Source organism: Polypterus senegalus, chromosome 4, assembly GCF_016835505.1.
Source record: "Polypterus senegalus isolate Bchr_013 chromosome 4, ASM1683550v1, whole genome shotgun sequence".
In the NCBI taxonomy this organism is placed as follows: domain Eukaryota; kingdom Metazoa; phylum Chordata; class Cladistia; order Polypteriformes; family Polypteridae; genus Polypterus; species Polypterus senegalus.
The window spans coordinates 71605172-71632674 of NC_053157.1; the positions used below are offsets into that span (position 1 = coordinate 71605172).

General features: G+C 36.0%; 1 protein-coding gene across 1 annotated transcript; it reads right to left on the minus strand.

The window, feature by feature from the left end:
- Positions 1 to 1892: 1892 nt before the first annotated feature.
- Positions 1893 to 24165, minus strand: rchy1 (ring finger and CHY zinc finger domain containing 1). Its single transcript, XM_039750852.1, has 9 exons — positions 24060 to 24165; positions 23337 to 23456; positions 11460 to 11575; positions 11092 to 11170; positions 8166 to 8210; positions 5149 to 5207; positions 5021 to 5050; positions 4360 to 4480; positions 1893 to 2802 (listed from the first exon to the last, which is right to left on the minus strand). The coding sequence occupies exons 1-9, from the start codon at positions 24111 to 24113 to the stop codon at positions 2674 to 2676; spliced, it is 753 nt and encodes a 250-aa protein (XP_039606786.1). The 5' UTR covers positions 24114 to 24165; the 3' UTR covers positions 1893 to 2673.
- Between the last annotated feature and the right edge of the window lie 3338 nt (positions 24166 to 27503).

The window sequence follows — 27503 nt, forward strand, 5'->3', positions numbered from 1 at the left end:
CTTTAGGTGTTACTAGGGACTCGAACCTAAACTATAAATCATGCAATTACTAGGCTTTTTTTCACTCAAGAAGTACTGCAAAGTCAGACCTCTTATAGCACTGCAAGATACTGATTAATTAATTCACGCTTTTGTTTTTAGTCAACTAGATTACTGTAAAGCACTTCTAACTGGTCTACCTAAGAAATGCATCAATTGACTGCAGTTAGTCCAGAGCGCAGAGGTAAAAATCTTAACTAGAAAAAGTACATCTCAGCACATCTCACCAGTTTTAGCACCAATACTTTGGTTACACAGGTCCTTTAGAGTACATTTTAAAATATTACTATTGGAATATAAAGTTATGAATAATCATAATCCTTCCTATATTTTCAGATGCCTGTCCCCCTACATTCCAGGTTGTAACCTTAGATCTTCTAACAGCAGTGTACTTATTATTGCTAGAGCCAAGCATAAATGATGACCCAGCCTTTTGCCTGATCTAATTTGGTGTTTGCATAGTTAAATTTTATTTGTAATCCTACTATACATGCATAGTTATCCTGTTCTTCATGGATTTGCAATTATTAATCTCTACTTTTCTCTGCACGGTTTCAGTTTTTCTGTGGTGGAAAATTGTGCCAAAACCACTTGATGAAAGCATTGTGCAGGTACCTAAAATACTCAAACTAAAGCAGGTACTCAACTATTCACAAGACACTCTAAGATGAGGCCTAAAAAAAACTATATTTAAGCATCCCCTTACATTATAAAATAAATTGACAGACATGGGTGTCAAATGTCCATGACTAGAATTTCTGAAGGACAGCCACTATCATGGAGTCAACTGGCCGCAAACTAACTATAGCTGGTCTACTCCAAAAGTAGAACTACTTATTATGTAACATCACTAAATTATAACTTTAAATTAACCACTGTACGGACTACACTAGGGCGGCACGGTGGCGCAGTGGTAGCGCTGCTGCCTCACAGTTAGGAGACCCGTGTTCGCTTCCCAGGTCCTCCCTGTGTGGAGTTTGCATGTTCTCCCCGTGTCTGTGTGGGTTTCCTCCCACAGTCCAAAGACATGCAGGTTAGGTGGACTGGCGATTCTAAATTGGCCCTAGTGTGTGCTTGGTGTGTTTGTGTGTGTCCTGCGGTGGGTTGGCACCCTGCCTGGGATTTGTCCCTGCCCTGTTATAGGCTGGGATTGGCTCCAGCAGACCCCCTGTGTTTGAATTCAGCAGGTTGGAAAATGGATGGAAGGAATGACTACACTATCTAAAGCAAGTCATTTTAATTAGCGACCCTCCAATATAACTGCCAATATACTGATGTCCACGTATTTCACAACATGCAGAATGGATATTGATTGCACCATTATTGTATGTTCGTTGTTAATGCTAGAAAACACATTTGTTATGTGTAATTAAGGCGATGATAATCACTACATCTGTGATTTTTTTTTTTCTAAAAATGAGGACTATCAAGGCCAAATACCTAAGCAAGTTGTTACAGTAGCACCCTCAATACAATAGCACAGATCCCTGCTACCTGCTGATCAGTAGAAAGCCTGTCACAATATTCAGATTGCGAACAAGCCACAACCACCTGAATTATAACCTCTATACAGAACTCTTTATGGGTCAGATGGATAAGTGTCCTTGCATGACTGGCAGCTTAACCAGTTTGAGCAGGTTATCTGCTGTAAACCTGCCTTCCATGAAGTGCTGAGGTAGCACACCTGGAACACCACCTAACTCGCTGGTCAAAAAGGTCCACAGCAGCCTGGAGGATCTTCAGTACACTGGAGTCGTCACAATGGGAGATGGGAACTGGTCATCTACATCGATGAAATAAAAGAATATGCACTTATCTTACTCTCAAACTGAATAACTGTTTTGACTGGGATCAGTTCTCTCTGAGGGAGAAGCAAATGTTTTAATCATGTCAGTATAACAAAGAACTCCTTTCCAAACAGTGGTACATTTAGATACGGTCTATATATCCATCCACTTACTTAAGACAACAGACTGCATAACTAAAATGTCAAACAAACAAATAAACTACATGGGTATGGAGAATAAGACATGTGGAGATCAGCTGAAACAAAAATATATTAGGACAGTTAGCAAGAAACAGATTAAAATCATTACCTGAAGACATAATTAGTAAATAAAGCACTACTTAAAGTATAACTAGTAAGACTTCAGATGCTCAATTATTTAATGCAGTAATAGGGAATAAAAATATAATCATTATTTTGTAAATCACCCCTTATAAGAACATAATTGGGGGAAAAAAACATTACAACACACAATAATGTCCAACATTGGACAGAAGGAAAAACTAAATAAAATGCCTTTCTGTAGTTTAGCGTTTAGAATAACAAACATGCGAAGAACAATACCCTTCAAAAGAAGGCTGTTTGGGAGAATCTCTGTTTACTTTCTATGCGTAAAGTACACAATCATGGTGTTTTGACAAATAGAAGATGTCATACTAACCAATAAAAGACATGTTATTAAAATTATATAATTTACAGAAGCACGCATGCAAACTAAAACCTGATCAATGAATATTTAAATGGGACTGTAAACTGAAAGCAAGGCATATACACTCTATAGTTCTTTAATTTGATTGCTGGTGTTTACAAGAAAAAAAAAATGAAACATGAGCAAAATAGTCTTCTTGTCAAGTCTGTGATGGCTGAAAAGACAATCCTCCATTCTGGGCAGTATTGTATGATCCACAATTGCTGCACTTTAGTCCCAGCACATGGAAAATTACAGTGCAGTGGGTTTGACAATCATTGCACAAAATCTAAAGAGAAGATAAATGGAACAAATGTTTAAAAATCCTGTAATAAATCTAGAAATATTTAACATCCATAACATTAAAAATTACAGGCACTAGATGCATGGAATTTCCAAGCATACTCAGTTTATTATTGTGGTAGGATTAGTTTATAATATCCCCCGCCCTCCAACAAAGTTATATGGACTATGTTGATCTACTTGATCCATCTGTTAACTTGTGTAGTTTTTAATATTCAATACAATTATTTTGGCATTATTGCACCTAAACTACACACCCAAAAATAAATGGCTATTATTCTGCTTATGTAATAAAGCAGCTTCAGATGACTGATATGTAGGGAGTACAACACACAAATCTTTACAAAAAGTCTTTCTGCTAAATAAAGCAAAAAATAAAATTTGGTGTTTTATGATGTACAATCTTGAAATCAGTTTTCTTTTGTGCTCCAATCTGTGGGCTATCATTGTACCAGGTTTAGATTGTATATCCCTTAGCACTGCAGTTATACTGTTTGGATGAAGTTTTTGGAAACAATTTGTCACTTGCATCTAAACAATCTCTCAAAACAAGTATTGCAGTTTTCAATTTTTAGAGAGCGAATACACACACACACACCTTTCCTTTCAAAGTTATTTTTCATTCATTATTAAACATTACTTATCAACATATTTATTTAGCAACAGGATTTCTAGTGAACATTCAGGGATAATGAAACATGTTTTCTGGACATCTGTAAAGCAGTCCATATTGCTAGTATAAATTACTTGATACAGGTCTCAATTTATTAAAAATGTGAACTAAACTGCACTACTCACTGAACATAAAAATGGGTAAAAAATACGCTTTGCTAATAATTATGACTGTTGAAACTATGTATAATTTAGGCTGTGTGCAATAAAACTATAGATCCTTCTTAACACTATGGTTTACTCCAAAGCACAATATAAAGTTAAAATGAATTTTATGATACAATAATTTAAAAAATAAACCTGTATCAGAGCAATTTTCCATAAAATTAAGTCCGTCCTCTTATGTACTGTATTTCTAAATTTACCTGAAAGTAAATAATCAGTACTGCTCAAGCCAGCTGTATTCCTATATACAATGTATGGCTGCATTTATGCTAAACAGTACAAAAAAATGTGTTCTTTCAACAGAAAATTATGTTTCAGTACCATGTTTTAGTTATGTATTGGTATATGAGCCAATATTAGACAGCCATAAATATAAATAAATTACAGAATTTGTTTTATTACATCACAAGAGGAAGTGATCCAGTATCTTTCATATAATGTACTTAAGCCAGGGCTGCATTGAAAGGTTTGAAAATTTTACTTAGTAAAAGGAGATTAAAAGATATTGAAGTCATTAAGAAACAGGGCAGTTATCACTTCTTTTATAATTTAATGGGTATTGAATACTCAATGATAGACTTCATTTAATCCGTCATTGACTGTATACAAAGTACATATATTTATAAATAATGACTTCATTTTTACTTTAAAAACCTTTTTAAACAACTATGGTATTATTTTCACCACAGAGTTAAATTTCACTAACCTGTACAGTTGCATTTTGAAATTCTGATGGCATAGGGGTTTGAGATATTTCTTTGTCCATTTCTTCCCAACAGTTTTCCATATTCCAAGCTGAATGTTTACATAAAGGACACCTATATTCCCTGAGATATCCAAAATAAAGAAATTAACAGTTACTTCAGAACCAATGATGAAGAAAAACATTAAGAGTTGCCCGTTTTCTATTAAACATTAGTAAAACCAAAATGCTTTCAGGTGCAAGGGAAGAATAAGGGGTTGAGGAAAGTCAATTTGGTATTTTTCTAAGTAAAGCATTCTTTTTAAAGTCATCAGAAAGCTTTTTGATTGTAATTTTGTACATTACTTATCTCAAGTCTTTAAACAAGATGTCAATGCCTTAAAGACAGATGATAACTAAGGAGAAGAAAAAGCAGTTTTATGCTGTATTTATACCACAAGAATGACAAGTGATCAGACTATTTAATGAGAAAATAATAATTTTTATGACATGCTCAAGTAATTATTAAAAACACTTAATATTTTAAGCAATAAATTTGTATTACTGGACTGCATATCAACAATTCTTCATTCACTGTTAATAATTTATCACTTAAGTTATACTCATGACATTTGTGGAAGCACTAGTAAAACACCAGAAACCTAAAATAGCTACTAGAACTCACTTGTATTTTGCCAGGTCTTCGTAACATGTTCTGTATTAAAAAAAAAAATAATAATAAAAAAATTAGTGCTATGTAAGAATATGTAAGAAATATTTTTCTCTCTCTGAACATGTGCTAAAAGAACTTACTTGTGGAGAAGATGGCCACATGAAAGAACCTGTGCGCCTATTCTTGATGTGTGAATGTCCTTAAAAATGAAACAAAATAGCTTGGATTACTACTCAGAAGAATTCAAACATGCACTGTCACTTGCTGTCCTATAACAAAGTGTAAGGTATATACAAGTTTATATTCATTCATGTCAAAGTGCTGTTGCACCTACTTTTGACTTTTTGGAATTCTTGCTTTAGCATGATGATTTGGTTTAGAGTACACATTCACAACTAAACAAATTTTAGGCAATATAATTTAATATGTTGAAATATTACATAAACACTACTGTTCCAAGTGCATTCATGGAAAGATTTTATTTCCATTACTGTGCATTTGAAGTTAAAACTTCATGAGGAAGCCCTGAAATTCAGTTACTACACATGAAATTTATTATAGCAACATGCATACCTGTAAGAATAATAAAAAAAAAAAAAACTATTCTTTTATATTGTGCATGCTGCAACACAGTTATATAAACGGTTTTATTTTTCAGTTATTGTTTTACCAAACTCTGTAACTCAAACTTGATGCACTAAACAAATGAATAGATACCAAATACAAAAAAAACAAAAAACAAAAAAAACCCCATATATATTACTTTTACACATAAAAGAACAGGTTGTTTTTAGTCACAATTTAATCTAGTCTATTCCAACCTTGATACATGATATTGGGGAAGACAGCTTATTAAAGTTATTTCAAAGCTGCAAGGACCGGATTTTAATTCCTGGGTCATCTACTTTTCTTCCAAATCACTAATGTGTATATTATGTTAATTGGTAATTCAGAATTTTCCTAATGACAGAAATTGTGATTTTATTCATTACTGTGCTATAGTAACAACAATCATTCCCAACATTAAATTACAAAATGAACAGATAGATACAAAAACAGTATATCCCAGTTTCCAAGAGGGATCATCTCCTTAAATGCCAAGAGGTATTCACTAACAACATATTATATGGTAATATAATTCATATAAAAATGTGGCTGAATTCAGACTGCGTTCAGACTGTGTAATTGCTTAAGTGGAATATAAAAAAAAAAAAAAAAAGGCACTGAACTGCAACTGAACTATTCCATCCAATTCAGACTCACACAGGCTAGACCTTACTTGATTTACAAAAAATAAAACCCTGAATAGAAATATCAAAGTACAGAAACGAACATTCGGTTATGTTTTTGGTTAGTAGTTTGCAGCAAGTTCTCATAGCACTTGACATTCATTAGCACCAAAAATATTTACACTGAGGAATAGCTTGTAAAAAAAGTTTGAAGGAAGAAAAATAATTAACCTAGCAGAAAGGCATGTCAAAATGTTGTCTTAGTACTGTATAAAAGGCACTTTAAACAGAATTACTATTAAGTTACTCAAAGTTTTTAGTTTTTGCTTTGATACTTTGTGACTAAAATTGACAAACAGCAGGCTGTTCACGTGCTTTTGAATTAATGGTGCACTAAACGACTAACCGATTACAGGAACTGGAGGATTTCACTTTTAACACAAAATTTCTAATGTGCATTTTTAAATGTGAAGTGGTCATATTTTATGTGTGACAAAGTTAGAAAATATATACACGCTTGTTTGCAAAGGTTTGTTCTTTTAAATGAAAAGAGCTGCAACGATAAAAAGTAAATAGCTAATTCTTTCAGGGAAAGTTTGATGCAAAATGATAGAAAGGCAGAAAAAAAAATGGAAAAAGCCCACCATTAACTCCAAATAACTTATTAGTTACATTAAACCTAACTCATTAGGGCAGGAGTTAAATATAAGATTATAGAATACTGAATAAACGACAGATGATTCAGAGAACATCTGGCCTGAGTTTTACTCCTTTGTGATAAACATACTTGTGAAAAACACCTTTTCTCAACAATGCTGCTAGAGACATACGACAAGATGGTTTGTGTCATCCAAAGGAGCCGTCAGTAGAAAGTTGAAAAAAAACACACAATCATCCAGGAAACAGAATACTTTAACATATTTGATGAAAGGTGGTTCAGAAAATGCACAGCTAGTTGCATGTTATTAAGCAGCAAAATAAATAAACAGGAACTTGACACAATCATCAAGATTAGTTTAAATTGTTTTAGAGTTTATTTCTAAAATATTTGCATCTATCATTTCATTTTCAATTTAGTTTCACCTTAATTATTTTGAGGGAATCAATCAGTTTTCATTGTAGCTTAAAAACTGAAATCCAAGAAACACTTGATGTGTCACTGAGCAAAAAAATACACGGAAATGACTATAAAAACACAGTGAACCTCTTTTGCTACAGCCAACAAGTTATTTCAGTTAAAGTATTTCTGTACTTTCTCCAAAACAAACTCCACTACCAGTATCTAAATTTAAACAAACCACATTAATATTCTACACCTCAGGATTAACCTTTTTGCCAGACTCAAACACTAGGTAGATCACACTAAACCCACTATAAATTATGAGTTAGGTATAATCATGCTATGGAGATACTGTTCAAAGGCACCTAGTGGTACTCTTATTAGAATAATGAATAATAGGATACTACAGTGAAATATTGGATAGAAACCTGCACTACTAAAGTGTATAAATAATCTGAGTTCCAAAAGGAGAATAACTAAAAGCACACAGCCTGAACAATATTGTACCTTTAACTAAATAAAACACAAGTCTGCAAATGGTCCATTAACTCCAGTAAAAATCTGCAGCAAGACCACCAAATTCCTGTGCATTACTGTTCCTCTAAATAAAAGGACACAGCAATTTTAAAAGGAAGAATAGACAAATGGATGACTATTACTGTTGCTAGATGCTGCTCTTATAGCACGTCAATTGACATTCATAAATTTAAAACTACCCTATCTGTTCAATTTCTTAATTTATTCACTCTGCATTATTTTAATTGAAATTTCCTGTGTTCAAGAGGATACTACTGTTGTATGATTCGAGAAGTTAAGAGGGAACATTATTCTATAACTCAATCAAATTTTTCACACAATATATACGTACCTCCATACAAACAGGGCAGTTCTGCCTGGAGACATTTTCAACACACTAAAATTAAAAAAAAAAAAAAGTATTGATCATGCTAAAAAAGGCAATAATACTGATAGACTGATTTGCTCAATGTACTACTGTTTAAAAAAATCCAACTACCAAACTATTGTAAAGAAATAGTAATTATTTTCACATTTATAAACCGATTAGGTACAGCTGACAGGATCACAAACAGTTGTCTTTCATAGTCTGTTATGATTTTCAGTTTATTATGTTAACAAATTCCCCACAGGAATGTACTACTTTTTTAATATTTACATGCAACACTGTGTTAAGGAAGTAGATGGCCAGATGTGATGGTAGATTAACGACATTAACAGATACCAAGTTGTCACTGCCAAACAGGATGAGCGAGCTGGCAACCAATTCTTGGACTCTGCTTACAATCAGTACCAATCACTTTAGTGACTCAATGTTATTTTTTTGGCAGAGGATCGGAACTGTCTGGTTTTTGCTCATCACTTGTAACTGGTAGATCAACATTTAACTTGCCAGTAGCTACTCAGTGTCATAAAAATAACATGTAACGTGCATTTGTGTGTACTGCATTCCCTGGCTTTCCTTTAGGCAAATAAAGCATGTTAAAAATAGTGTAACAGCTAACTGCTATGCAAGGATTCATGGGTCATTTGTAAAAATAAATGTGAAAAATCCCCTTTAACTCTGTGGCAGCATAACAGATAAACTAATTTCAGCATTGACCTGGGAAATGTCAGCCATGATGGAACTACTGTACTGTGAAGACATTTGATGCTACAAATTTGATAATACATTTAAGATTATATAACACATCAGAATATACCAACTCTTATTATATACATATTTGTTCACTTCTTCTTGATTGTTTCTTCACAATACTGCAAAGTTACTAAAATTAAACACAAGTATGTTGTACTAGTAATAATTACCTTTATTTTTATTTGAATAAAAGACAGACTGATCAATATTTATTTAGGAGTAATACTGCTGAATATTTTAGGAAAAAAAAGACATACAGAAGAAGATTAGTGGCCAGAGATGACACACGTAGCGCCTTCCAAGTAAATCGCACTAAGTCCTCTCTTTGACAGTCATTTTGAGATGCTTGATTAGAGTTTGGAGAAGTTTCACATGCTGATCAGTTCAGTAGCATCACTACTGCAAACCTATCAATCAGACACACCACTGAATAGAAGTAAAACACTCTCTGTGTACTGATGGACCAATAAAGGACATTTTCTCGTTTATGTCTACTCATTTTCTGCACTATGAAAAATACTGTAGACAGCAAAATGTTGTTGTTTAGTGCAGCTTTTCATTTATCCAACAATAATAGAGTTATGTAATAAACCTGCAATGCCTACTGCCATCCCACAAGCTTAAAAAAAAAAAAAAACATTGGCAGTAACAAGTTCATTAGACCTCATTCGGTTTCTTTCTTTTATTAGATTTACCTTACATTCAAATCTGTAGACGAGCATTACATGTTTTTGTTTACGTGGCTATACAGAATCTGTATATACAGTATGTGTGAATGAATTCAATTATATATTGTCACACTATGTTAAAATATTTACATTTAAAAAAATCTGTTGCAACCAGTAAGGAATTCCTATTCTGTTGCTTATGCTGTTGTGATTGGGGTTGTATTCTTTTAAGACAGCAGAACGCCGTTAGAAGTCCGAAAATATTTTTCATTTTGTTGAGTTTGGCAATGGCAAGCTATGTTGGTTCAGGGTTATTAAAATAGTTTATTTTTATTTTCTGTTGGAGTACCATTACTCCAAACATAGGCAACCATATTTTCAGTTTCAGCAGCCAGTTTTAAAAGTTGCTGTTAAGCCCGGTACTGGATGTTAAATGTATGTTTAAAATAAGGAAACCTGTGTCACTCCAAAAGTAACCCATGTAAACACAGGGAGAATGCTCACATTTCACCCAGACAGTATCTGGGACATTGTAATTGCATTGCAGGTTTAACAAAAATATTACACTGCATTGATATTTAAAAAAAAAAAAATTTATTCCAGCTTCCCACAACCCTGTAATGAAAGTTCATAAAAAGGACACAAGAAGGGATCATTTAAACAGTGCATTCATAGATTGCATGCTGTTTCCCTTATTATCGAGCAGTACTTCACTTGGATGGTTAGGGTCAATCTTATTTGGACTGTTACTGGGCAGGCTAGCATAAATGAGACTATATCATTAACTTAAGCACTGAATCTTCTGATCCTAATTATTTTAAAATTGGGTTGATTTCGAGGTGACAGTAACCTTTTTATTTTTGGGCTATTTTGGGTCTTTAACCTATGCAATACCCACAAAAAGATTCAACCACGTAAAATATGCAAAATGCAAATACCCAGAAAGGGGAATATACTTTTTCATTGTACTGTTTTCATACATTTATCTTTGAGCCTACAACTGTAAAATTGTCAATTAAAAATCACAGCACCTTATTTAGGATTTTACATTTGTATGGTTAATGCTGCTTTTTAAAACTTACTTGATGGGTCCCAGAAACTGAAATCAGTTGTGTCCTTGACTAGATTTTTTTTTGGTTTAATTATCACTTCAGATTTCTGTTATCAATATAGTTGGTCAAAAAGTGTATTGCTAGTATGTATGAAAATAGCCTTTAAGTTCTATATGTACACAATTGACATGCTTTAAAAATGAGTATATGGCATTGTCCATAATTTGAAATCTCTCTACACAACAAGTAAAAACGTAAACCAAATATTCACCATCTCAGCTTTTTATATTTTCTTTTCTACTCTGCATTCTTTTTGCAATTATTACAAGATGTGTTAAAATTCTGGCACAATAAATAAGGTTATTACAGGCTAAACAGTTATAACAATATGCGCAAAAGTTACCACAAAAGAGAGAATACCTTATGATTTCCTTCAAGATCAATGGCCAAGCAAAGATTGCACTTCACACAATGGAAATATTTTTCTTTAGGGCCAATTCTACATAAGGAATAAAAAGCGATTATAAAAAATATCAATAATTTTAAAATAAGACAATTAAGCATTATGACAGTTGTAATTCTATACAAATGGTTTTGAACTTAGAGTGTTACTGAATGTTGATTAAGAAAATGTAACAACAGGCAAGAAAGGTTGTTGGCCTCAAAGGCTGTATGGACTCTTATGCAATTTTCTATATCATCCTTTCCACTTGATATACATTACTTATGCTGATTTGATGTGGATTCAATTGATATTGCAAATTACAAATGCTCAGCTTTGTACATACCTGCAAATACCACATGGATCACAGTGATACTGCTGCTTATCTGCATCATAAAGATGACATATGTTACAGTAATATTCCCCAAACACAATCCCACAGGATTCACAGGTTTGCTGTGCCTAGAAGAGATAGGATTTATTATAAAAAAAAAAAAATTGGCACAAATGGAAATTAAAGAAAAAATAATTTTGCACTGTCATGGTTGAAGAGAGACAGGAGTACTTTTAAGTACTTTGAAAAGCATAAAAATACTTTCTTGATTGATCTCTGCCACATGCAAGATATAGATTGCTTTTATCTAAATAAAGCATGTTTATAGCAAACTTGTTGAAGGCTGGTTTAGTCGTACAGAGACAAAAACTGGGAAAAGTCTACACTGGAAAATAAAGTTAAAAATCACACCATTCCAGCTTCCGAGATTTAATTGGATTTATTGTCAGGAGATACTGTAATATTGCAGTTCACAAGTTCATGATTACCCTGTAGCTATAGGTTTGTAGTCCATTGCATTCCATCCTGTTTCATAAATCCATAAGTCACTTATATATCTAGTTGATCTAATAACTTAATTAGATGCTTTTTTTCTTCTGTTATTTTGCATTCAGAAAAGTGTGCTAGGATGATATTTATGCTTAGAACAAAATTCAGAAACACATTTTTCCATGGCTTTAAAGCAATGCTCCACCCAAAAGTTATATTTTTTTGTTACTTACTTCATATACTTTATAGCGAGGGCCAAGAAAAAAGTTTCATCTCAAGTTTTCATATAGAACAGTGACAAGAGACATCCATGGTGGCCAACAGCAAACAATATCAAAAACATCCACGAAAAAAATCCAACCAAGCATTTGAGGTGAAGTCCAGCCAAGTAACAGCTTATTTATTCAAACTGAAAAACATGTACAACTAAAGATTAACAGGTAGCGAAAAGCGAGTAAAATTATTACCAGGAAGAGAACTTAACTTGTACTGAAAATCAAGATCAAGATCAAGAGAGCTTTTGCCCTTCTGCTCCACGGGAGGTTTCTGGCCTCCCTGAGCTCGCCTTAGGACACTTGGGCATACCTGAATAAGTCTGTTTACCCATGCAGTTTCACAGACCACGCTAAATAATACCAAGGTATATTACCAAAGTAATATAATGACAATTCTCTTTTGACCCTGGGCATGTTCGATTTTTTTTTATGAGAGCGTTTTCCAGAAGTGATTTATTTAACAGTATTTTAGTAAAAATACAAGTGTTTGAGACATTGTGAGCATACAAACGTATTATTTGATACTTCGGTTACACAAAATGAGAAACAGGAGATTTTTTCATAGATGTTTTTGATAATGTTTGCTGTTGTCAAGTGGGACACCATAAATACCTAGGCTATCAGAAACTTTTGTTATCTCTGTTCTCCATTAAAATTAGATATTTTTGTTAGCCATTACTTCAAACTACACGGGTAAAGCAACATAAAAAATCAATTTTGGGTGAAGTACCCTTTAAATGATTAAATCATTTATTTTTTTTTGTACCAATTTTGTTTTTAAAAAACATTTCTATGTGGAGTTTGCCACCTTAACATAATCCAAACATTGGCAATTATAAACAAGCAGTGAAGACACAAATGTTAAAGATAATGTTACAATGGAGTAGCTGCTTCAGTATCATATTCACTTGTGTGTTAGTAAAAAAAAATATTTTTAAAATTGGTTCCCAAGTACAGTCTTTCAGGCCACTGTGTCTGCAGGTGTTCACACCAACTAACATATGCTTGTACACTAATTGCTACCATTGTTGCACAAGCTATTTATTTTAAAATATTTACCTTTGTATGTCAATCTATTAATTACTAACAGTTTTTTTTTTCTTCAATTTTTATTAAAATGCTGTAAAAACATTTATATGTGTTACACTGTAATTGGTTTTCTTTTTCTAGCATTTTGAAGTATTGCTCTTTTTTAATATCCTTGCTATTTTAACAAACAATTCTGCATTAAACACTTCAATGAAAGTAAAATACTGCAATTACAAATGCACAATATATCGATAGTTGTAGTCTCATCAGCCGATGGTCATTAAAAAATAACAATAATCGGTCCAAAGTGAAAAGTTTGGCCAATATTGACAACTGATCATTCAAGCTTACCAACGTTATCAGTCGCTGAAGCATTTAAATAATGTTTTTTATTGTGTGTTGAGGCAGACATTACAGTAAAGATATTTTATAAGTTTATAAGCCACAGCAGAAAAACATAGACAGATCAACACAATTTTAAATTGGGGTTTTCCAGTTTTGCATACAAGAGCACAACGTGCATTATTTATAGATTGAACAACTATTGTTAGCATAGTAAAGTAGTTGGTTATGTGGCCATATTTCTCTGTTAAAAGGAAGAAGATAACAGAGTTGGTATGTGCTCTCCTGCAAAAATGAAATAATGTGAGATGGCTACAGAATTAAATCATTTAACACTATAATTTTATTACCCATCTTAAAAACCACCATAAATTAAAACACAGAATTTCTAGTTGCTAATGCTACTAAAATGAAAGTGGGTTCACTAGTGGTAGCCTCGTACAGCAATCCCTTCAAAACATGAAGACATTTCCTAAAGACAGCAAAAGACCTAAAGACACAACTACTATTATTATGGAGATGATCACACTTGATGAATAACCTCTTTCCATAGTTGAGGACGATGGATTCTGCCAGCTACTGCACCATTTAGAATGATGCATGCATTATATGATGTGACTGCTCCACATATCCAAGAACTTTAAACAATGCCACTGACATTACTGTAGCTTCACTACAGATTTACGGACCTCTTTAGGTCAGCTCCATGAGCAGGTTAAGTCCAATGGCAAACTGGACTAATGAAAAATGCTACTGCGTTCTCTAATTCTCACTCTACAACTTTCATCGCATAAGCTTTTCAAAAAGTAAAGTATAAGTTGTGCTTTGTGGCAATGCTCACAACATGATAGTATCTATAGAAGAAAGTGGTATTAACACGTTTAGGCTGCATGCCTGACACATTGCAACTCTCTGTGAATGAAAGGCTTTTTGAGCCTGAGAAGCACCTGGCATTACACTGTCATTGGGAGACGAATACCGACACATTTTAGGCACTCACATCTTGCCATTTCAGAGCAGGGTATACAAACAGAGCTAGGCTTCCCAACAAGAATGCTACAGCAAGATGATGACTCTTTGGAACAGCATGTATTCTATGTGAAATGTTATCATCAGAAGCCCATTCTTGCCATTCAGTGCCGGATACAACATTCCTGCGTCTCTCATGGTATATCAGTGGGGACTTGTGGAACTTGAACAACTTAGAAGATGCAAGTGTGCATTCATATATAATTATGAATATGCTTCCTTTGTTGAAGCCCTTAAATATCTGCTTAGCTAGTGTTACAACACAGACTACAGAGTGCAGATGGTGAAAAAGACACATTTGGATTGAGGTAGTCACAAAACATTTTGTTGTCGCATTCTCAGAGCCACTATACTATTTATCTATCTACTGTCCTTGACCCAAGGTAAAAAGATCGATTTCTTTGAGAAAGTATGATAAAAGATGTATGACAAAGCACAATTTAAATAAATAATATATTCCCAAAGCATTCAGGATTCAAGCATTTGCAGGTGTAACAAAGGACTGGAGGTTAAGGAAGAAGAGAGAGGCAAGAAGGTGTGGAGTATGTGTGGCAAAGAATGGAGGGATGTGATTGGGAATATGTCCCAAGTAAATGAGCTGCTGGCCTGCGCTCGAGTGCGGGTGTAGAGAAGGGGCGTTCCTTTGAGCTACACAGAGGAGTAGGAGCAGCCCCGTTGTACACTGTCTCCCTTTTGATGCCAACAGACTGGCTGAGGGAGAGGCGAGTAGAATTTGGCAGCAGACTAGCAGAAGGAACCCGAACCCTGGTTTAAATGGATGACTGTATCAGTCACCGGGCATCCTCTCATGCTGTAAGGTTCCGATGGGATAAGCTGAGGAGACACCAGATTTTAGAAAGAGGCATTGGAGCTCATATCCATTTTTGAAAGATGAAACCTACCTGGGATTTAAACCTTGTTTTTATGGAAATTACTTATTTGTATTTCAACCTCCATTTAGCACCTTGCTTTTAACGATGCACTGCACTATTTTTCACTTTGTTGGTTTTTAATAAAAGCACTTTAGGACGTTTGCGTCAACCCCTTGCTGATGATGTGTGTCTTCATTTTAACGTCTCATCCTCAGGTACGTTATTGACGGTTATGGGTTCAAGTGGCTCCCGGAAGCAGCTAGGGAGTGTGACGACTGTCACACCAATATATTAGACAAGTGCAAGAAGCACTGGAGAAACTCCTGGCTGAGATGTCAGCTGGTGACAGTGATGCAAGGGGCAACAGTGAACTACAAGAGAAAAAAAATCTGCACTTTGTGTGGTTGCTGCTTCATTGTTGGAGATGTATGAATACATTCTTAAGGAAAATTCATATGTGGCTGCAAAACCGTATTTAACTGCCGCCAAAGTAAAATAAATACATCATAAAAAAAAATCATGATTGTATCTATGGTCGGCACCATGGATCAGCCTGCAAGGGCCAGATATAACTTAACAGTTGGGTTTGGTTGTAAACATTGCAAAAATGTGCCACATGTTAAAGACATCACCTCCTCTAATCTGTCAGGTTTATACAATTCACATTTGCCAGAATGCTTGCAAAATTGTCATTGCTCTGGTGCAGTTTGTGGATTTTTCAATTTTGGACAATCCAGTCACTGTGGAATTTAATTTAGAGGGCACTATATATATATATATATATATATATATATATATATATATATATATATATATATGGTATGTCACAGTGTGATTAGTCTTGTAAAAGACACATCCCCTGCGTTTAAACATTAAAAAGATTTTAAAACAAGACCTACTCCAGTTTTAACACTTTCAAGGATGACGTTGACTTCTGTCGAAATTCAGAAGACGGTAATCGGCTGTAAGCTGAGACAAAACTCACTCTTACTCTTCAGTTCGACTCCTTTTGCTTGAAGGAAAGTTACGTGGCCTTATTGATTTGATGTCGATTCCCTGCCGTGCAGGAGTAGCGAAGAGGGAAAATTTCATCAGCATCTGGCGAGACTAAAGCAAATGTGCAAAGCAAAATACTCCATGGACATTTTCTTTATTATCGCGGAATCAGACTCTGACTTTTCACACTCCGAGTTTGATGCAAGTGATCTGGAGATGGAGATCAAAAACGAAATTGAGGTACCAGCATCAGCCTATTGGTCCCCAAGTTGATCGTGGTGCTCAACACGTTCGTGTAGCCGATACTCTTACAGCAGCGTTCGCCTAGGAGGACCACCACTTATGATGATGAGAGGTACAAACCATATTGTGTCACACAGTGACTGCCACAGTCGCCCATCTGCTGTGCGAAGGCAGAGATGTAGCCGGCCCGCCATGCATTCATGCTGCCCATCGAGCCACCACTGCTGCCAGAGATGCCAAACAGGCGCCAACAGCAGCCACAGCACATAGCAACAGACGTTTTATGTTGATTTATGTGTGAAACCAGTGCATTGTGTGCTTTTCAGAAAATGGAGTTTTTTTAAAACAATATTCAGCCCTCAAAGAGTTAATACAAAATCATCCACCAATATACTGCATTCTCTCAATATCCAAAGGCACACTGCAGTGTAGAACAGTTTGTGCTAAAGCTCTTAAAAGAACACACTTTATATACAAAGACCATTATACGACACAGGTCACACTTTATATAAGCTTAGAATGCCCATTATGACACAAATCATTGTATACCACGTTTAGAATGTCAAAACATATTTTTGTGAAAGCCAGTGGTTGGTTGAGGGGGTTGCTCCATTTTTATTCACCCCAAATCTGGTCAGCCTAATAATACTTTATTATTTTGTATTATTATACAGGTAAATGTTTCTACACTTATTGATGTTTCATTTCTTTCAGATGAGTAACTATCTTAGCAAGACCTTCCTTTCTCCAGAAATAGTAACACCCTTCAGTACTGGAAGAGCAAAGCAGGCCAAGGAGCGCGAGTACCGATTGGCACCTTAGACCAATGTGGACAGTAAAAACCTTTTTAAAGCTATGGCAAATATAGTAAATGAAAAGAGAAACAGACTTGCTGGTGAAAAGGCAGAAATGCTTATTTGTTAAGAAAAACCTGACATTTGTGCTTCCAAAGAAGCCAGCCCAGAGCAATTGGTCTCATCTGTTCCTTTCATTTTACCGTAGTTTTATATAAAATAGAACATGTCTGCTTATGGCATAAAAGAAATGCACCCATGCTTTTGATTATATATACAATGCTATGTTACCAAATGGCATGGTGTCTTGCTGTGTTTAAGTTACCCAAAATGTGTATGTTACATAGATTTAGTACATGACCCCCCAAACACTCTGGAGTATGTTTATTATAGAGACAGGCCACATATCTCTCTATGCACCAAAGCTAAAAGAAAATGTCGGAATTTAATTGTATCTGGTCCCTTACCAAGATTATATAGAGGGGATGTGATTTATAGCAGATTGCATTCCTTTCACTGCTGGCTAGAAACCTGGTGTGCAAATAAAAGCATAGCGTTTGTGAACAATTGGGATGATTTTTGGGAAAGGCCTGGATTTTTCAGAAGAGATGGTCTTCATCCTAACTGGAGGGGATCTTATGTATTATCCCAAAATATGGCAGCAAAACTGCCTGGTTGACTGATTAGAGCACCATTCAGGCCGCAGTCATGTAATCTTAAATCACAGGCTGTTGTTTATTGCACCTGTTAATTTTCCTGAAGCTGTTACCCATAATCCCTGTTGTGGGGCATCCAGTAAATTTAGTCTTAATACAAACCTTAAATTAATTGATAACCAAAAAATAAGGTGTATAATTAGACCAAGGGATAAAACCAGACCCTCCACCAGGGGCATCTGTAATAGAAATTTACTTCAAATTAAAACAAAAAATATATCACCAGTTCAGAAAAAAACATGCAGTTTTAAATGCTGTTTATTGAACATTCGCTCTCTTGGCACTAAAGCTGTTTTAGTAAATGATATTATATAAAGTACAAAATCTGATCTGTGTCTTCTTACTGAAACCTGGCTTAGTAAATATGACACTGTTTCCCTGGCTGAGGCGTCACCAGATGGATACTCTTTCCTTCATAAGTCTGAGATTCTGGTCGAGGAGGAGGCCTTGGAATAATTCATTGTAACAAAATGCAAATCACTTCTAAAAATTTAGGCAACTTTACATCCTTTGAGGTATTCATTTTAAATATTTAAACAGATTCCAACACAATTATAGTGCTAGTCTACAGACCACCAAGGCCATATTCATTGTTCATGACTGAATTTAGCAACCTTCTATCTGATTTGGCTATAAATTATGATCACATAGTACTGATGGGGGATTTTAATGTACACATCGATGTGGAAACTGACACTTTTAGCAAATGTTTTACTTATTTGTTAAATTCAGTAGGATTTTGTCAGATTGTCAAAGGTCCAACTCATAATCATAACCACACATTAGATTTAATTATAACTTACAAAGTTGAAATTCAAAATTTAAATATTACTCCATTAAATGAAGTTATTTCCGATCACTTCTTAATTACATTTGATTTAGTTCTGCCCATGCAAACGCACTCACAGATTAAAACAAAGAGTGCGACATCTAGATTGTAATTCTGCTTCAAAATTTATAGATACCTTGAGTAAGTCAAATGTAATTGTGGAAAACCATTTAGATCAGCTAACATCACATTATAATGTGACATTGAGAGATGCTCTGGACACAGTGGCTCCCCTTAAAACAAAAGTGATCAAAGCACATAGAAACTCTCCCTGGTTTAATGAAAATACTCGAGCTCTTAAATTAGAGTGTCGAAAACTGGAGCGCAGATGGAGAACAACAAAGCTACATGTCTTTCAAATTGCATGGACAGAGAGTGTTAATAAATATAAAAAAGCCCTCTTTAAAGCTCGCTCAGAATACTATTCTACATTAATAGATAGCAATAATAAAAATCCTCGGGTACTGTTTAGAACAGTGGCTAAATTAACAAATGGGAATTCAGATCAACAGTGCAAAATACCAACAAATATTAGCAGTACAGACTTTATGAACTTCTTCAATGAGAAAATTAAAAATATAAGATCCCAGATCTCAGCATCACAGTACAAACCAAATACTAGCTTAGCAGACCCTGCCGCACATTGCATTCAGCACTTCAGTAATTTTAATCCTGTAACTGAGCAGGAAGTCTTAACTTTAATTTCTAAAATGAAGCCCATTACTTGTTCCCTAGATCCAGTGCCAACAAAACTAGTAAAAAGTGCCATGGATGTTCTTGCAGCGCCTATTTTAACCATTATCAATAGTTCATTATTGAATGGCACCATACCTGATGCACTAAAAGTGTCAGTCATTAAACCTTTACTTAAGAAGTCAGACCTAGACCCACACACACTAAATAATTATAGGCCTGTTTCAAATTTACCATTTCTCTCTAAAGTACTAGAAAAAGTAGTCACCAGTCAGCTTCAGTCACACCTTACACATTACAATTTATTTGAGAAATTCCAGTCTGGGGCGGCACGGTGGCGCAGTGGTAGCGCTGCTGGCCTAAAAAAAACTATATTTAAGCATCCCCTTACATTATAAAATAAATTGACAGACATGGGTGTCAAATGTCCATGACTAGAATTTCTGAAGGACAGCCACTATCATGGAGTCAACTGGCCGCAAACTAACTATAGCTGGTCTACTCCAAAAGTAGAACTACTTATTATGTAACATCACTAAATTATAACTTTAAATTAACCACTGTACGGACTACACTAGGGCGGCACGGTGGCGCAGTGGTAGCGCTGCTGCCTCGCAGTTAGGAGACCCGGGTTCGCTTCCCGGGTCCTCCCTGCGTGGAGTTTGCATGTTCTCCCTGTGTCTGCGTGGGTTTCCTCCGGGCACTCCAGTTTCCTCCCACAATCCAAAGACATGCAGTTTAGGTGGATTGGCGATTCTAAATTGGCCCTAGTGTGTGCTTGGTGTGTGGGTGTGTTTGTGTGTGTCCTGCGGTGGATTGGCACCCTGCCCAGGATTGGTTCCTGCCTTGTGCCCTGTGTTGGCTGGGATTGGCTCCAGCAGACCCCCGTGACCCTGTATTCGGATTCAGCGGGTTAGAAAATGGATGGATGGAAATTCCAGTCTGGTTTTCGCACTGGTCATAGTACAGAAACGGCACTAACACGGGTTGTAAATGACATTCTGATATCCTCTGATGAAGGAAACCCCACTGTAATTATGTTGTTAGACTTAAGTGCAGCATTTGACACTATTGACCATTCTATTTTACTGCACAGGCTAGAAAACGATGTTGGGCTTACAGGCCCCGTGCTTGCTTGGTTCAGTTCTTATTTATCAAATTGATTCCGGTATGTACAGAAATGTGCAGACAGTACTCCATCATTATACACAGAAGTTCAATATGGTGTCCCACAGGGCTCAGTACTGGGACCTTTACTGTTTTCACTTTACATGCTTCCACTGGGATCTCTCATTAGGAAACATAATGTTAATTTTCACTCATATGCAGATGACACCGTTATACCTTTCATTTAAATCAAATGAAGTTTCTCCGATGTTGTCTTTAATTTGTTGTGTTAGTGAATTAAAGGAGTGGATGGATGAGAACTACTTGTCTTTAAATACAGATAAAACAGAGATGTTAATTGTTGGGGGGAATGACGCTGATCACAGCAATATTCTGTCATCATTTAACTCAGTTGGAATCCCAATTAATTTTACTGAATCAGCCCGCAATCTAGGAGTTATCTTTGATTGTAGCATGTCATTTAAAGCACATATTACAAAGTTGTCCAAAACATGTTTCTTCCATCTTAAAAATGATAGGAAATTAAGGCGCTTTCTAAATAAACAGGATTGTGAGAAATTAATTCATGCATTTATCTCTAGTAGGATTGACTACTGCAATGCGGTGTTCACTGGCTGCTCAAACTGTTCTTTATACAGCTTCCAGTTAATCCAAAATGCGGCTGCAAGAATTATTACAAGAACAAGAAAATATGAACACATAACTGCAGTTCTTAAATCCTTACACTGGCTCCCGGTTAAGTTTAGGGCAGATTTCAAAATCCTTCTTTTAACATATAAAGCATTAAATGGCCAAGGTCCAGCTTACTTGTCTGAACTTATCATGACTTACAAACCTGAGCGCACATTAAGATCTCAAGATGCCGGTCTGCTTATGATTCCAAGGATTAATAAAATAACAGTGGGAGGTCGAGCTTTTAGTTACAGGGCCCCTAAATTGTGGAATGGTCTTCCTGCTTCTATAAGAGATGCCCCCTCGGTCTCAGCCTTTAAATCTCGGCTGAAGACTCACTACTTCAGTTTAGCATATCCTGACTAGAGGTGCTGATTAACTGTGCATACTGCATCTCTGTTGTTAGTCATTAGCACTAAAACATAAGTAACATGATAGTTATAATTTGTTACTAACCCTCACCTATTCTGTTTCTTTTCTCTGTACCCAAATGTGGCAATTGGTGCCACAGCCCACCCGCCAAGTTGTTTGCCTGCCTATGGTAAAGTCATCCCTGATGGAGGATCACAGGAATCATGGGAAAGAGGGGTCCTTTCATCGGATTGGCTGGCCAAGCAACGTTTCAGCCGTGGAATGGCCAAATGGGGAGGCAGCTTGATGGATGAGGTCTCCAGGACTCTAAAAATATCCAAATCTTATTATGTGATATCATCCATCCATCCATCCATCCATTTTCTAACCCACTGAATCCGAATACAGGGTCACGGGGGTCTGCTGGAGCCAATCCCAGCCAACACAGGGCACAAGGCAGGAACCAATACTGGGCAGGGTGCCAACCCACCGCAGGACACACACAAACACACCAAGCACACACTAGGGCAATTTAGAATCGCCAAACCACCTAACCTGCATGTCTTTGGATTGTGGGAGGAAACCGGAGCGCAAGAAGAAACCCACGCAGACACGGGGAGAACATGCAAACTCCAACCCGGGTCTCCTAACTGCGAGGCAGCAGCACTACCACTGCGCCACCCCTATGTGATATCATCTACTGTTAAATTCTGCTCCGTACTTCAAAAATGTTTATTTTTATGCTATACTAAGGACTTGTTCTGTTCTGTGTATTGTATTGTATTGTATTGACCCCCTTCTTTTGACACCCACTGCACGCCCAACCTACCTGGAAGGGGGTCTCTCTTTGAACTGCCTTTCCCAAGGTTTCTTCCATTTTTCCCTACAAGGTTTTTTTGGGGAGTTTTTCCTTGTCTTCTTAGAGAGTCAAGGCTGGGGGGCTGTCAAGAGGCAGGGCCTGTTAAACTGTAAATAAACTGTATTGTATATCTTGTTTTTATTTTTCCCAGAAAAGTAATGGCTGCTTAGAACTACTGCAGAGGAGAATGTTAAGTCAGCAAGTTAATAATTAATGTGCTCATCTATGCTCTACATGCTGCCGTTTTTCCTTGGATAATGCATACGTTTCAGCATAAGTAAAACCGATAAATTCTTCTCTCTCTAATCTGTTTGGAAAACTATCACAGTGGACCTACAAAAAAAAAGGTGGAATCAACCTCGTGGTGGGTGCAATTCTACATGAACAACCCCACACTCCGTCAGACTGAGACTGCTATTCAATATAATCTCAACATGTTTTGGCAAAACCCACAAACAGTGCCTACGTCTGGATATAAAAAAACTCGTTTCTTTCCGCTCCACAAGTGAATGGTTAACAATAGAGTAAACAGCAGATCAGCGCTGATTTAAATATCACATACTGTACATTACCTTTTGTGTTCTAAGACATGATGCGCACTGTACGTCTTTCACCTTAAAACGATTCATTACATGTTGTTCTTTGGCGTCATGGCACAAACGACACACATACAATTTGCTACAGCATGGAGCCTAGAAAAGGAAAAATAATATATTTCAAATCTGTGTTACACGTGACATAATGTTCAAGCTAATAAAGAAAACAAACATTATAAGAAAAGCGTGCAGAAATATGCATGTGGTATTATATAGTATATATATTGTTGAAGACGTAAGAATACGTACCTTCAGAAAAAATATAATCTAAGGCGCATAACTGCAGTATCAAAACACCTCCTAAGTATGTCTAACATCACAGTTCTAATGACTGTCGAGACGTTTTACCTCTCTGAGGAAAAACATCACTAAATCCGTTATCGATCAAGCCAGCCTTTTTTCTGTCACAAATACTGCTTAGTACAATACAATAAACCAGAAAATACAAATGAGGCATCTTAAATATTAACTATCCTGTCAACTTTCAAATCAATTTGGTTCACTATTAATACAAGCCGAAAGAATACACTAACGCTTAAATGACATCGTGTCCTCTCTAATAAATTTACGTAAACGGGAGTATGAATCGTGGCAAAAGCTATAGCAACATAATATTACAAATCAGTATTGCAACGTATTATAAATAACCTTTGTTCTTTTTCATCTTACTTTTAGTATACAGTTAAAAACAAGACTTACTTTTAGTAAACAATTACGTTTATAATGTTCACAACCAAAAGAAGACACAGCCATTTTTATTACAGTTCAGAACTGCAGCTCATTGGTTAAAGCGGTTTCCTGATTCATGTTGCATCCTGGGAATTGTGAACTCGTGCCTGCCTCGAGGTGAAGTCGAAGTTGCTGTTTAACCAAAGCGACACCAGCGGAGAATACATAATACTACAGAAAATCCTTTTACTGCACAGTAGATAGCTAATACTGCATACAGACAGTAGTAGGTAGAAATGAACTTAGATGATTAATAAGCAATGCCTAGCTTTATTGTTAACATAGCTTCATATCTTTTAATTCAATGTTTATTTATTTTATTTTTTTGACCCTGAGCGACGGATTAACAGCAAATTGTAGATAGATAGATAGATAGATAGATAGATAGATAGATAGATAGATAGATAGATAGATAGATAGAGTTATGGCATTTGAATTATGTGAATTACACCATCTCAGCAGTTAACTGATTTTTGTTAAATCAAAAGTATTTTTATGAAATACAGTGAATGAGCGAGGAAAGACTTATTACCATATCCTTCATCATAAGAGAGAACCAGAAGTGAAGTAAGAGAGACACTTGCACTAAGAGATCATTGAATGAAATAGTAGATCATTAAACAGGCAAGGATAAGGAAAAAAATACACAAGAAAAGATCCATCCATCCATTTTCTATCCTGCTGAATCCAAACACAGGGTCACGGGGGTCTGCTGGAGCCAATCTCAGCAAACACAGGGCACAAGGCAGGAACCAATCCTGGGCAGGATGCCAACCCACCGCAGGAAACACACAAACACACCCACCACACACTAGGGCCAATTTAGAAACGCCAATCCACCTAACCGGCATGTCTTTGGACTGTGGGAGGAAACCGGGGCGCCTGGAGAAAACCCACGCAGACACAGGGAGTACATGCAAGCTCCATGCAGGGAGGACCCGGGAAGCGAACCCGGGTCTCCTAACTGCGAGACAGCAGCGCCACCGTGCCGCCCCACAAGAAAAGATGCCATTATTATTAAATATACTGTGAGCCAGTCTTTCATAACATGACTACTGTTGCATCACACAGCATAAGACGCTATAATGATGGATACATAAATTGGTATCAATGATATCACCAACAAGATCCATCCATCCATCCATTATCCAAACCGCTATATCCTAACTACAGGATCACGGGGGTCTGCTGGAGCCAATCCCAGCCAACACAAGGCGCAAGGCTCACCAACAAGATGTTCAAAAAATTAACAAAACCAAAATATAGCTATGAAAATCATTTAAACCTATTCTGTTTTACTATTTAATTATCTTTACTTATGTACACTAATTGTAACACACAATATAATTGAAAGTACCAGTAAATACAACAGCTGTTGTGATAGTTTCTACATTATTGCTGTTTTCTGGATAACTACCTTGTGATGGTGCATTTTGTGAAAGATTGCACTTAAAATAAAGTTTGATTGACCAATAGATTCCAAAACACATGTGGGTTAGCTTGACTGGTGTCACAAATTTTTTATAATATGAGCAGTTGTTTGTGTATGCATGGGTATGTATTATAATGAAATACTATGCTGTAGTTTCTGCATTGTGTTTGATTCTTCCCGTGTAGGATCTGGCTTCTCACAATCAAGTGTTTGTTCTTGCCTTTCACCAAATACCGCCAGGACAGACTCTGGTCCCTCATGGTTCTATATTGAAATGAATGTTTTGGTAAATTAATGAATAATAAGGGGCGGCATGGTGGCGCAGTGGTAGCACTGCTGGCTCGCTGTAAGGAGACCCAGGTTTGCTTCCTGAGTCCTCCCTGCGTGGAGCTTGCATGTTCTCCCCGTGTCTGTGTGGGTTTCCTCTGGGTGCTCCGTTTTCCTTCCACAGTCCAAAGACATGCAGGTTAGGTGGATTGGCAATTCTAAATTGTCCCTGGTGTGTGCGTGTGTGTGTCCTGCAGTGGGTTGGCGTCCTGCCAGGGATTGATTCCTGCCTTGCACCCTTGATTGGCTCCAGCAGACCCCCGTGACACTGTGGTTAGAATTCAGCGGGTTGAAAAATGGGTGGATGGATGGATGAATAATAAGTTAAACTTTTTCAGGTAGCCATCTTTATCTTTACCTGTTTTCTTTGGTCTTTTTTTTATTTTCACATTAGAACGTTATTGTGACAATGTCGTGCATTGGGATCCAGATAAGAAAACACTCCACACTCCAGGGATGTCATACCTAGTCTCAAAGAAAGCATGTCTAGAAATTGATTTCAGGAAGTACAGAAGCTCATGTACTTAAATTCTTTTGCCAAAGTTCATGGGAACATCATGTCTCATTCCCTTCTGCTGGACGTGTTCTATTATATATCTGTCTACCATTTCAGGCAACAGTGGGCACTACCTCACTTTCAGTTCTGCTAATACATAATATTATGAGACAATGGAAGGCATCAGACAAATGGAATTCCCTAAATTTAACTTAGCAAAAGATTCACTTTTCTGAATACAAAGATAAAGCTGATATTTAAATGAATTTGTAATTTGTTTGACTTCATTTGAGGGTTGATGTAATAGCTTGGGCATTTTAAAGAGAATGCTTACTGAGAATTGTACTTGAGGGAGGAACAGAAGGAAAGAGGGTGACAACCATGAATAAAGTTGCTAAGTGACTGAAAAGGAAGGGACTCAGAGGGGACATGGAGAGAAATAGTGAAAATGGGTGACTTGAGCCTGCTTTTGAAGACTGATTGCTGATTTATGATGCAATAAGCTATTGGTAACTAACATTGAACGTACCATAAAATATATATGTGGTTTGTGCATGGCTTGAATTTAATGTTTCAGTTTAAACAAAAAAAATGAATGAGTTGGGAATTGTATTTCTACGGCATCCCAGCATCTAAGTGAAGGCATATTTCCTGCATGTACTGCTTATTTTTTGTCTTTCATGTCCAAGCCCTTTTTATCTTTATTAGGGTATTAATTTACAAGTGTTTCCAAAACTTGGAACTGTTTTTCGATGTCTCTGGTAGATGTTCATTTTCTTTAATGTAGGTTCCCTGGTTTGTAATAATAATAATAATAATAATAATAATAATAATAATAATAATAATAATAACAGAAGAAATAGACAAATCAGAGGTAAAGAAAGAGATAACAGCAGATGAAAATTTAACTGTGGAAGACCATAAAAAATTATATCAGAAAAGTTAATTCCACATATTGTTTTTACTGAAGTTTTACAGTAAAAGTGAACATAATGCATATGTAACAATTCCCATGAAAAAAACAATCTCTTTAAATTGTATTTACGGAAAAACAAACCTGGGGGATGGCAAGTGAAGCAAGCAGGGGGCAAAGCCCCCTAGTAATAATAATAATAATAATAATAATAATAATAATAATAATAATAATAATAACCAATTA